Source organism: Halichoerus grypus, chromosome 12 (genome assembly GCF_964656455.1).
Source record: "Halichoerus grypus chromosome 12, mHalGry1.hap1.1, whole genome shotgun sequence".
NCBI classification, from domain to species: domain Eukaryota; kingdom Metazoa; phylum Chordata; class Mammalia; order Carnivora; family Phocidae; genus Halichoerus; species Halichoerus grypus.
In genome coordinates, this window is record NC_135723.1 from 81998621 (window position 1) to 82011770 (window position 13150).

General features: G+C 35.2%; 1 protein-coding gene across 5 annotated transcripts in view; it reads right to left on the reverse strand.

The window, feature by feature from the left end:
- Nucleotides 1-13150, reverse strand: part of GRM8 (glutamate metabotropic receptor 8) — a 730092-nt gene that overhangs the window by 250759 nt on the left and 466183 nt on the right. For all 5 annotated transcript variants that reach the window (XM_078059529.1, XM_078059532.1, XM_078059528.1 and 2 more), the window contains exon 7: nucleotides 12039-12239. In XM_078059529.1, the coding sequence (XP_077915655.1) occupies nucleotides 12039-12239 (201 nt within the window). The remainder of the gene's footprint in view (nucleotides 1-12038; nucleotides 12240-13150) is intronic.

Genomic DNA, 13150 nt, shown 5'->3' on the forward strand with positions numbered 1-13150 from the left:
CCTTCACAGCCTATGTCAGAGTGAGTTTCTGAAGAGTTTCTCAACAGAGGGGGTATACTTTATTCTAGAACACATTCTCTGAACACTATTTCAAGCAACACCTTCCACCCATTTATCTATCAGGTCATTTTACTCTGGACAAAATGGACTAGTACTGCTCAATATCAGCAGTAATGCACTTTTATGTCCTCTTATTCCAATACCTCACCCTATGGTGCTAATAAGAATTGATGGGTTCAAGGTGACTCCAAGAGAAGAGTGAAGAGGTGAACTAAAAAACCAAATAATCCTTAAAAATAGATTAATTGTGCCTTGAAGAAATAAGAAATTCATTACAGACAACAGAGTATCACTGATTATAAGAGATTTATCAGATGATTTGAAATCTAAGATTTGTAGGGGAATGTGTGTGAGTGGGTGTGGTTTGGGGGGGTAAATTCAGGAAACATATACAGAGGCTTTATTCTTGTCAGGTGGCAGAAGGAAAAAATAATAGGATACCATTTGTTGATTATTCAGTGTGCCAGGCATGGTGCTAAGCCCTTCAGGGTGAATTATCTCATTAAAAGCTCACAAAAACACTGCAAGGTAGGTATGATTATTATTCCCATTCAAAGATGAGAAGATCAAGGTTTATAAAATGTAAATGACTTATCCAAGGACTTACCACCTAAGTAGGAGAGCTGGAATTTTAGTTCATCTCTGTATCAACTCAAAAGCTCATACTCTTAGCCACTTGTCTCTATCTTGACCAGTGAATGATCACAAGGGCAAAAGAGAATTACTGAGAAGAAAAGACAATAAGAGGAATGTAAAAGAAGTGTAAGACACAAAGGAAAATAAAGAAAGGAAAAGAAGAAGTGAAAAAATGGAAGGGGGACAAAATATAAATAGCACAGTGCCAATATATAACAGACACTCAATAAATGTTTGTCAAATGAATGTGCATGAGATTTACAAGTAAATGTCATAAATACACACTCCATAAATATTTTTTAAATTAAAATGGGTCATTGTTCCCTTAGCTACAGACAAAGGTGTGTATATGGTTCAAGAGAAAAGTTATTTTACAGTCATGGTTTTCGAACATATGCAAGAGACCAAGAAAACCCAAACCCCCAAAGTGTTAACAATTAGGCACCTGAATTAAAAAGAATTTTCTCATTCATATCCCTCACTTTCAAACTAACTTCTTGATTAAACTTTAATGTAATTATAAGAGTTAATAACCTTAAAGAGAAAAATAATCAAGTCTCCATTATAATTTTCGGGTAGATTCTTTCTGAAGCAAGATATCACCAGAAAATAATTACACTTAATAGCATGGGAACTATTCCATTAAATTCTTTCCTTCATTAAAAAAAAGTACATAACTTTGAAGGAAACAGAAGAAATAATGAGAGAAAGAGCCCCATTTGATCTACTCTACACTCATCAGATGTCCATAACAGCAGTAATGCACTTTCCCATCTACTTTGAGAATGTTGTATAAACAATCATGTTTCTGTTCCTATATCTAAGACGCTGACGCTGCTGGGGAAATTTCGTTGATTGGTGCCATGGCAGAAGCATCATTTCTGACATCTGCCTTGTTCGTTCCCATTAGTGATCCTTGTATGTAGTGCTTTTTAATTCTGTGTTTTTCTGAAGATTCCCAAGTCCTCAGTCCCAATCCACCCATCTCATCATCTTCATAAGATGATCCAAGTACTAATCACTATTGATAAAATATCCTCCATACTTAACACAGTTTATCTCTCTTTATTAAGCACTTTCTATGTATTATCACCTTATATTTAGATTTCACAGGAACCCTAGAAAATATTATCATCCCCATTTTGTAGATGAGGAAACAATGATGTAAAGAGGTTTTGTTACTTGACCAAGATCACCAAGTGGTGAGTGGTTAACTGAATTCAAACTGAGTAGAAAGCCTGGGCTTCTGATCACTATGTAAAATACCAACTGTCCAGTGTAAACTCCAGAAACTTCCCACTGCCCCAAATCCTCTCTGCTCCCTCATCCTTCATTCAAGCCTTATTGCTGTATCCCCATATGGATCCGAGGCCAGACCTTAACCCTCAATTACTAAGCCTACAGCACCTCATCTGTTTCTGGGACTTAAACATTTATTCTTAATGTTTTAGCACATGATGGAGAAGTTCAGAAATGACAAGAATAAAGAATGAGTAAAAGCAGCCCAATGCAGTGGATGAAGCTGAGTAGGACCATACGGAAAAACTAAGGCAATGCCATGGATTGGCCTCAAGCTTTTATTCGATGTTGGCTCCATCTTGGCCTACATTTAAGTGTTTATATATTAAGGGAAGAAATGAGAGAGTGATAAACCTTGTCCTTTATGATGATAAAAGAAATTAGACTTAAAAAAATCCCATAGTTTATCACCTTATTCAGTTAGAGAACAGAGGCAGGTACATTTACACTGCTAAATTTCATGATGACTTAACTTGTAAGATTAATATTTTATAACCAGCCTGAAGTTTCCTTAATCAGAAACTAAAAATTACCTAATTTCAAATCAGCCTATTTATCTTTATATATTTGATATTACTATATATATCATTCATTTAAAAAAAAAATACAGCATTTCCAGGAATACTTTATACCTGCAAACCTTCAGCTTCAAAAATAAATTATAGAATGTATTTCCAAATTATTAATAATTATTTTCTCAATTTTATTTCAAATGAGGTAATTATCAAAAGGATACTTATATTTAAGATTAACACACTTGACTTTCATCATGTTTGATTTTACTTTATCTCTATTTATTAAATAGGTAATATTTAATCACAAAGAAGTTGTGCAGCATAACTTCTAGAGACGACATTTTGTCAGTTTTTCCGGATGTTGACATTTTATATCTCATTTTCCACTTACAGAAGTAGATAAAAAGTAATGTAAAGCCAGTTGCATCAATAACATACATACTAAAATACGGAATTAACTCCAGTAAAGGAATTGCTACAGTTACAAAGAAAGATCATCTGGGGAAGGTAAGATATTTCTCAAAACCGCTTGGTTTTCAGTCAAAGCACAGTACCTAGAACAGAGCCAGCCTTCAAATAATTCTATGTTCCCTTTCTCCCTCCTCCCTTTCTTTCCATTTCACTTGTGTTTTCATTTTCCCTTTTCAAGCATGCTTCTCTCACGGGGACTACTGGACCTGTCTCCCAACCTAACCACCCATCTTCAATCTCACTTTCTCCAGTCTGCAAAATGCTGCTCTGGTTATTTTTTTTAAACACAAACCATATCACTTCACTGTCCTGTTCAAATATCTTCATTCCCCTGTTGTCTACTGTGTCACCTTCAAACACCAGAATTTGACAGATTTCTAACCAAGCCCAAGCTCGTCCGGCCAGTCTCATTTCCAGGCTGCTCTCATGCCACACTCTTGAATTCTTGCAGTGTAGATGCTCAGCTTCTTTAGAATGCATGTTTTTCCCTATCTCCCAGCTACTATTAAACTCTTTTATCTGTTTCATTTCTTAAATTCCACATATGAGTAAAATCATATGGTATTTTCTTCCTCTGACTGATTTATTTCACTTAGCATAATACACTCCAGCTCTGTCTGCATTGTTGCAAATGGCAAGATTTCATTCTTTTTTATGGCTGAGTAATATTCCATTGTAGATATACACCACATCTTCTTAATCTGTTCATCAGTCAATGGACTGCCATTAATGCCTTTTCCCCATCTTGTCCATCTAAGAAATGTCACTTTCCATTTATAATTTAAATCAGATGTGTTGTATTCTTTGAGGCCCTCCTTATGTATTTTGCTATCTCAGCTTTATATTGTGTTCTTATAATACCCATGCCTCTATCATATCACTTGTCAAATTGAATTCTATTTGGTCACATGTTCATGTCCGTCCTCTGTTACATTATGATATCTGAGAACATACAGAACCATGTTTCATCGGTCTTTGTATTCCTGATGCCTAACATAGAACCCTATTACATATCTTTATAAGATTATCAATAAAATGTATGTGGGATAAATAAATGATTCATGAAAGATGAAAATGGATATAAACAACAACAAAAGACAACAATAAGAACATTGATAGGCATCTGTGTTTTAAAAATATACCTTTACCTTTAAAAGAGTATGTAGAAAATTAAGAGCTGGAAGAGCTTTCAGAGATTAGAATATTTTAGTATAATCCTTCTATTTAAAAGGTGAAGGCAAGAGGTCAAGGTGGGCTCACAACACAGAGGGAAAGTAGTGGCAGAGTTCAGATAAAAGCCTGAGATTCCAAGACACAGTCAAGGTGCTGTACCACTATATGACATATTGTTGGTGGATTTATTAGAAACAGAACAAAATTGTGATTTTGCTTTCCTGTTGTTTTCAATACATTTTTGTAAATCCAGGTATTTCAAATATATTCCTTACAATACATTTCTAGAAGTAATGATATGGGCTGAGCAAATACTCTCTGAAAAAATTACACTAATATCCACTCTCACCAAGCATATTTGGAAGAAACAATTACCTTTTGATAATTACTATTATAATTTTCAAGTCTTTGTAAATATGACAGGTGGAATACAATCTTTTATCACCGATTAAATGATCTTTATTGGGGCTCCTGGGTGGCTCAGTCAGTTAAGCATCTGCCTTCAGCTCAGGTTGTGATCTCAGGGTCCTGGGATGGAGCCCACGCCTGGCTCCCTGCTTAGCAGGGAGTCTGCTTCTCCCTTTCCCTCTACTTGCTGCTCCCCCTGCTTGTGCGTATGTGTGTGCGCGCGCTCTCTCTCACTTTCTATCTCAAATAAATAAAATCTTTAAAAATAAATAAATGATCTTTAGTTACTAGTGAAGGTTAACATTTTTTTCAAATGTTTAACATTTATAAGTTTTGCCAGCTGATTTCTCCAAGATGTCATCATTTATATCAATTACGCTGGCTCTTTTTATATTTGTGATATTATCCTTTGACACAATAGCCCAAATATATCCCCTACTTTATATTCTGTTTTGAAACTGTGTTTATGATCATTTTTCATATCTGACAGTGCTAAAATTTTACTAAATCAAACATGTCTATTTTCCTGTTATAATTTCCTTCACTATCCTATTCAAAAAGCTTCCCCATTCAAATCTAATCAACTGTCTTCTATTTTTTCTCTTGCTTCTTTTTCACTTAACTCTAAAGTAAATTCCAAGTGGATAAGACTCTCATGTGGAGGAATCATCACACTTGATCTTATTGTAAACTGACAATTAATAGAATGCCCTTTCCCACTGAGTTCTAAGTCCATCATTATCACATCATAAATTCATATGTAAGTATGTACATGTACAAACTGATTTATTCATTATCATTATATCTATTTATTATCATTATATATTTCTATCTGGTTCCATCTACCATATGTCTAGCCAGTACTAGTTCCATACTAGATTGATTATTATAGCCTACCATTAGGCTTAAATATTAAATGTTTGGTAGAAATAAATTTTTCTTCAAAATCATTTCAGTTTTTATTCATTTATTCTCACAATTAAAATTTAAATATTATTTCAAATTCCAGAAAATGCTCCTTTGTCAATTTGGTTGGAATTATACTAAGCCTGACTACAGATTTACTCAGAAGAGATTAACGTTTTTCTTGTAATTAGTTTTTCTGTCTACAAACAAGGAATGTCTCTCAAGAAAGTTGTCTTCATATACGCCTTTCATATGTCTTAGTTCAATTTATTCCAAGATATTTTAAATATTTTTTGCCAAGGAAACAGAGTTTAATTTCCCATATATTAGTCAGTTTCTTACTAGTATGTAGGAAAGCTCTTCATGTTTTAATATTAATTTTATATTTGATCATCTTCCTAAAGTATGTCCTTCTAATATATTTTTTCAATTTATTGCCTTGAGATGAAATCACTTGAAAATACTCATACTAATACTTTTTCATTTTTAGTAGTAATCTCTATTATTTTTGTTTCATGTTTTATCACACTGGTTAAAATTTATAGAATATTAATAATAGTGGTAATAGGACTAATCCATCTCTTTAATAGGAATAACAACTATAAATATATAATTGGTTATAGGCTGAGAGAGATGTACTTTATCATGTTAAACATTTATTCCATTTCTAGTTTATGTTTTTGTGCTGGTAACAGAAATGAGAGAGATATTTTAATCAAATGGCTTTACAGAATCTTATGTTTATCATTGTCTTATTTGACTTGTTAGTGTGTTTATAGTGCATTTCCTAATATTAAGTCATACCTATGTTCTTTTAGATAGCTTAAAGTTATTTTATGCAAATAAATTTGCTTCAAAATCAGAATATAGTGTTCACAGACACTCAAAATTGTATATTTGGAAATTTACATGAAGTACCTGAAATCAATAAGGTTTTTAAAGAAAATAAGGTGCTGGTAAATTCCACCTCTATACCTGCCTCTGTGATCAGACAAGTGTTCCCATAATTTCCTCAAAATATTGAGCATTGAAATGGTGAGACACCATCTCACTGGGAGTTCAGGGAAGTTGCTCTTTCATGTCAGGAAATTCAACCACAAAATGAAGACAGCATTAAAAAATTCCAAAGTTGATTCCTCTCTCAGGTTCTCACAGATTCTGTGTGATTCTTAACTGTGTCCCCTCTAGCTTACCGAAAACTCACCCATGTAAGGAAGCAGTGAGATTCTGAGCCTACAGGGGCATCAGCCCCTCTCAGGTTTTCTTCTGTCTGCTCACTTTGCTTCAACTTTCCCCTAAGTCACTTACAGAAACTTCCCAAATGTCCCTTTCAACCACAGGGAGTGCCCCAGGACAGCCAAGTTGGTAGTACTTGCTCCTCACCACTGATAATTTGGAACAGATCTGACAAATAACTGAAGTATGGCTGAGATTCAAGTTTCCAAGATGTTAGAATTGAGACTTAGAAGTATATACATGTTAATTTTAGTAGGTCCCCTGAAGAAATAGCTGCTAATTTCTAGAAATGTAGATGGCCTTCTGCTATCTACCCTGTGGACCTAGAAGTAGGGAAAACCACTATCAACAGAACCAAACAGAAAACAGAACCAAACAGAGCAGACAGAGAGATGTTGGGATTTCTGACCAGTGTTTTGTTCTTATAACCACTCCTTTCCTTAGACCCTGTTGTATTCTGCCATGTGGTTTCTTTTTTTTTCCTTTTTTAAAGATTTTATTTATTTATTTGAGAGAGAGAATGAGATAGAGCATGAGAGGGGGGAGGGTCAGAGGGAGAAGCAGACTCCCTGCTGAGCAGGGAGCCCGAGTCAGGACTTGATCCCGGCACTCCAGGATCATGACCTGAGCCGAAGGCAGTCGCTTAACCAACCGAGCCACCCAGGCTCCCTCTGCCATGTGGTTTCTTGACATACCCTCATAAATTCTTCCTTTTAGCTTAAGCAAGTTTAAGGTGGTTTCTGTTACCTACAACCAAACACTCCTGATTAGTATACCGCTGTGCCTACCCTGCCCCTGATGTGAGTTCAGGTACCGAGAAAAGGAGAGGGGAGATTGCATTGGAATTCTATCCAACATGTTTTCTTTATGATAAATAAGGTTCTCATGGCAACAGAAAAATCTCTGATTCTATACAAGATGTAAGTATTAATATTTTATTGCCTATAGATCAGAATGAAGGAATTGACATCAATGCTTAAGTTCCTGAAAAATCTAAACCCCTCTTCTTTATTTTAAGTTTTTCTTTTGATAAATCTTCGGATTTAAAAAATTTAGAGAAACACTGTTTTGTTCAAATGGTAGCAATGAAAGTAATCCAAAAGGCAGACCTTTGTTTCCCTCTGGCTCCCCAAGTACAGAGAAAAGGTTGAGAAAAGTTATAAGGAACACATGAGTAATTCCAGATATGCTATGACTCAGAGTGTTCTTAAAATATACATGCAAAATATGGCTCAGGTAAATTCTTCCATTGATGGGAAAATATCAGCTTGAGTGATTAAATTCAATCAAACCACCATTGGTGTTTAAGTCTTTGGTGGAAATACCACTTTGTAGTGTAGTTTGACTAAGTGCTTCACCTTTAACTAGTTGTTGTGTTATAGAATAATTCTGGCCTGAAATACTGATCACTTATCATTGGAAATTCTAAGATGATTGTTATGTTCTCAGTTAAACAATAGACTGGAAGAAGCATGACCTTTTAAACCAAGTATCTTTAAACCATTGCTTAATTAGGCATACCACACACAAGGTTACAATCTCAGCAAGACTGAGTTTTAAAGTTATTTTAATTTTATACCAATGGTCTGTGCAGCATCCAGCTGGTCTGGCTCCTTCACCTCCTGCTATTACAAACTCAAAGAGTCTCCCTTCATACCAATGACAAGGTTTTATTTACCACCTCAAATTAAAAGGGATCATGAAAAGCAATTTGCCTCCGTAGCTCATTAATGTCAGAAAGAAGCAGTTTAACAACAGTTTTTTTCAACGCACAAATTACACTTTAGAGCAGATATTATCCAATATTTAAATGGGCATTGCTAGATAATTCCATCCAATGGGTCAATTTTTTAAATTACTTAAGAGTACCTTTTGTAGCTCAGTGATCCTGACAGAAAATCTGGAAGGCTACACTATACAAAATTGACAGTTGCCTTACAAAGCTCATTCTTTGACAACTGGTAATAGCTATGTTAAGAAAACTTTCAGTATACAATAATTTTTTTGTCACGTACAGTAAGCAGCTCTGGGTCTAGTCAAGTACATTCTCAACACTTCAGGATATTTCAAACCGATCTCAAGGAAACTGGGGTTTGGCCAATGGTCCTCTCACACTTCCAGGCTGTGGGAAGTGAGGTGGGTATCTCACTAGGTGAGAATACTGACCATCACCAACACAACCCACTCAATTGGCATGCACAATAGCTCTAGAAATTGGCAACACACAATAGCTGTTAGCTAGGTTCCCAGCACACATTCTAGATGTCTTCTTCCAGTTCCTATGAAAGCCCTGTGAGAAGCGAGAATATTTAAGTCTGCGGATTTAATGAGTGCTCCATGTAGCCATTAGGACATTTCAAGGTTCCTCCAGGACCAGCAAGTAGCACTAGGAGAAGTGGAGTGTCCAAGATTATGGTCACCCCTTCAACCCAGCAGTTCTTATTTTAACTGACTGAAATGTTAGATTTCTGGGTAGCATTCTTTTGAAGATCAAGTCTGAAAAGCAGAGTATAAGGGAAATGCTCTTCATTTATTCTTAACAGAATATGGTAATCCCCATATCATCAGAGCTTGAGAGAGTTGTAAATCTAGATCAAAGAAGATTATCTCCCTCTTCCTGAAAACTCTTAATAAAATACCCTTCAGGGTTACAAGCATTATATTCTTGGCCTTGATTGTGGGTACATGTGCAAAACAGCCAAAGAGAAAGCTTCTTCTTTTATATAAAATTTTGTTAAATAACCTTGCTAATATTATTAGGCTGTCAATGATACATTTGATAGATACATTTCTTTTAGAAATAGTTTCCAAGTAACTTAATCCTCTCTTTAAAAAATAGGTAGTCTTGCTTCCATCACATAATGAAAGTTATGTATCCCACTGAATGTCCCTTTATATTTTGACTGCTCTCGAAGCTCAGAACTTGATGTAGTCCCGTATCCTGGCTACCATTTTGTTTCTTCTCTTTAAATGGCTTTGATAATATACTTCTATTTGAACCGCCCTATATATCTTTTTATCATAAATAGGCAAGGCTCTAATAATAAATGAGCACTAATTAATAATGAAATTTAAAAATTGATGAACTCCCTGAAAATTACTAAAAATCGGGAGGATTATATAATCTACAACAATCTGTTTATGCTTACGTCTCTTACTTGTAGCATCAGCTGTTGGAATATAGACAAGTTTCAAGCCATTAGCAAAACAACTTTCCAGGGAGCTCAAAGAGATTCTCTTTTAAGTTCATATGCTAAAATTCATGTATTTTACATGACCCTCATATCAGGAGTATACTTACTTTTGTATCAGACACAGTTCTATTATGCTTTAGTGGGTTCCTGTTGCTTTCAAGATAAACAAATCTTAAGAATGGACTGTAAAACTTCCCGTGTTCTATCTTACCCTTATCTCCGACACCCATTTCCTTCAGATTCACCTGTCCCTAACTCCCTAGAGTAGGGATGTTTCCCTATTACAAACTCTCAGTCTGGCGCACCTCTACCTTCAGCACTCATTACAGATTATATTATGATACCTTGGTGTGCTTTTTTGATTAATATCTAAATTCCCCAAGAAAATCTAAATCTCATATCTGTTTTGACTGTTTTTATCAGTAGTATGTCTCTAGCACCTATCACAATGTTTAATACATTCTATGTGCTCAATAAATATATCTTGACTAAATTAATGAAATGTTATATGTGTTTCTCTGTCCATAGTGGGTTGAAAGAAGCAAATTATGAAAGACATCAGCCCTAAAAAAAAAATCACAAAAACAGCAGTCTGATAAGGTAGAAGGGGGGAAAAAAAGACTATAAAAAGCAGACAGAAGAACTCAGGAATCATTGGAGTCTAGAGGCAAATTGTCTTAATAATCATTAGGTATTAAGATGTTTTTAATAGTCTTTAATAGTAGCATCATTATATTATAGTATGGTATAATAATGGAAGTCATCAAGGAAGGGTTTGGCTTTTATCTATGATTAAGATAAGAGAGAAACTGGTAATTCACCTTTAAAATACTTTAATCTCATGTTTCTTTAAAGATTTTCCCATCTTCTGGAGGTGAGCTTCAGTTACTGAGAAAACATAATCATTTGCATTCCTCTTCACACTTCCTAACTACTTGGATAAATGGAGTGCTCCCCAACCTCATGTTACGATAAATAACCTTGCATTGTAATACTCCTCTTTTGCTCAATTTTCATAATTGCAGGAAAATTATTTTTAAATTCCCCCTTAATATTTATATTTGTAACAAAAGGATTGTTATGTAATGTCTCACAAAAAAATTCTGCTGAAAATAAGGATACCCTGTGTTGCACGTAAACCAAATTTTGCCTCATGTTGCCCGCACAAAGCAAAAGAAGAAGTTTCCACTTGAATTCTAAATTGAAGATGACCTTGTGCTTTTTTGAGAAAGGCTGGCAGCTGAGGTCACTGGAGTGTATTATGATGGACAGTGCAGGGCTGTGCGTGGCTCGGAGGCATGTCCATTGTGTGGATTACAGCCAAACAGAAAGAATTAGACAGCTCGGAGCATTCTATCATTTCATTTGAAAATAATTGCCAAAATCATGGGCAGCAACCATTACAACTTTCATGAAAGAGTAGCAACATTCAATAATTCCATTGCTTCAGACAGGCAATTGGCTATTCTCAGCCAAATATTATGGGTCCAGCATATTTTGTATCCATTTCTCTGACACTCAACAGAAAGCAGAATCTCTGCTTCTGCAGGAGGCAAATCCCTGCATCCGATGTAGTAGTTCTAGCTTACAGGATGCAGCCCATTGCTTTACAGGGACCAAATCACTGAAAGTGATACAAGGAAAGAGAGGATACAGAAACCTAACCCAGCACTCTTAGAAGGTAAATATGTAGCAACTCCAGATCATATACCTTCCTCAAGTCAACTTACTGTTTAAAAAGCTGAAAATCAGTTTTAAAACAAAATCTCTACAATTCCTTCTCTAAGAATGGCACAAACAAAACATTTTCAAAGAAATCTAATCTGTTGTCAATGCTTCCAAATGAGCCTCCTAAGTTATTTCTGAAATAGTGATATTTAAGTAGAATATTTTGATTGATAGAGGTTTATTTTTAACTTCTGCTTCTTTCAGGAGCAGATTAATGCTTCTTTCAGGAGCACAAAAAATATGTTTGCGATTTAAATGCAGGTGGAAAAACTCACACTTCTGATTAAAAGGGGAACTGCTTCTAATCCTGTGCTTCCCACTCTGTCTGAGTATCTTCTATATATGGGGGTGGGGAGGGACAAACACCTTCACTTTTAAAGTATTTTATGACCCCAAAAAAGTTGTAACTTACCATTAAAATTTACAGCCCGAATATAACCAAGTAGCTCTTTGCCATCAAGAGCACTCATTCGTGGGCAGAGGCCGATGTATCCAGGGCAGAGATCTTTGTGCATATTGTGCAGAGCATAAGCCATGGAGTACACCGCATCAATTACAAACTGGACCTTTCCTTCCTGTTCGTAAGATGAATCCCTTGCAATTCGCTCCAGCCCTGCAAAAGAAAAAAAGAAAACCATCCACTGGTGTTAGATTTCACTCAAAGATGGCATTAGGGCCAAGATTTCCACATTTGAGGCACACTTAACGAGATAAAACTATTTGATTTTACTTCCAATTATTTTAATCCTATACTTACTGAGTCAGGCTTTTAAAGTGGGTATTGAATTTTTTTATTTGGAAAGAACAGAAACTATTCTGTTAGCAACAAAAAGAAATAAACTAAATAAAAACCTATACTTCCATTATCTTTATTTCCACCATACTGAGTCTGATTATGTTGTACATTCTAGTAATTACGTAACATTTTGGAAGTGACTTGATCTTATAAGTAAAATGTGTGATTTCATTCTTTTCATCTACTTCAGTTCCAGGAGTATCATTTAATTAGTGCCTCAAAGTAAGGTCTTTTTTTCCCCCCTCCATACCTATTCTCATTCTGAATGTGCTTTACTTGGGAGCCCTTTCTGTAAATATTAAAGGATAGTGTTTCCTTAAGTGAACCAGCTATCTTCAGAAGAATCATTCAACCTATTTTCTTCTTGAACTCCATTTTCTTTTTCTTTTCTTTTTTTTTAATATTTTATTTATTTATTTATTTATTTGAGAGAGAGAGAGCAGGGGAAGGTGCAGAGGGAGAGGGACAAGCAGACTCTGTGCTGAGCTCAGAGACTGATGTGGGGCTCGATCTCAAGACCCTGAGATCATGACCTGAGCCGAAATCAAGACTCGGACACTCAACCGACTGAGCCACCCAGGTGCCCCTTGAACTCAAATTTCTATTTTATTTTATTTTTAAATCTTTTCCAGCTTTACAGAGATAAAATTGGCATATAACATTGTGTAAGTTTAAGGTATACTACATGATGATTTTATATATGTATATATTATGAAATGATTTCCACA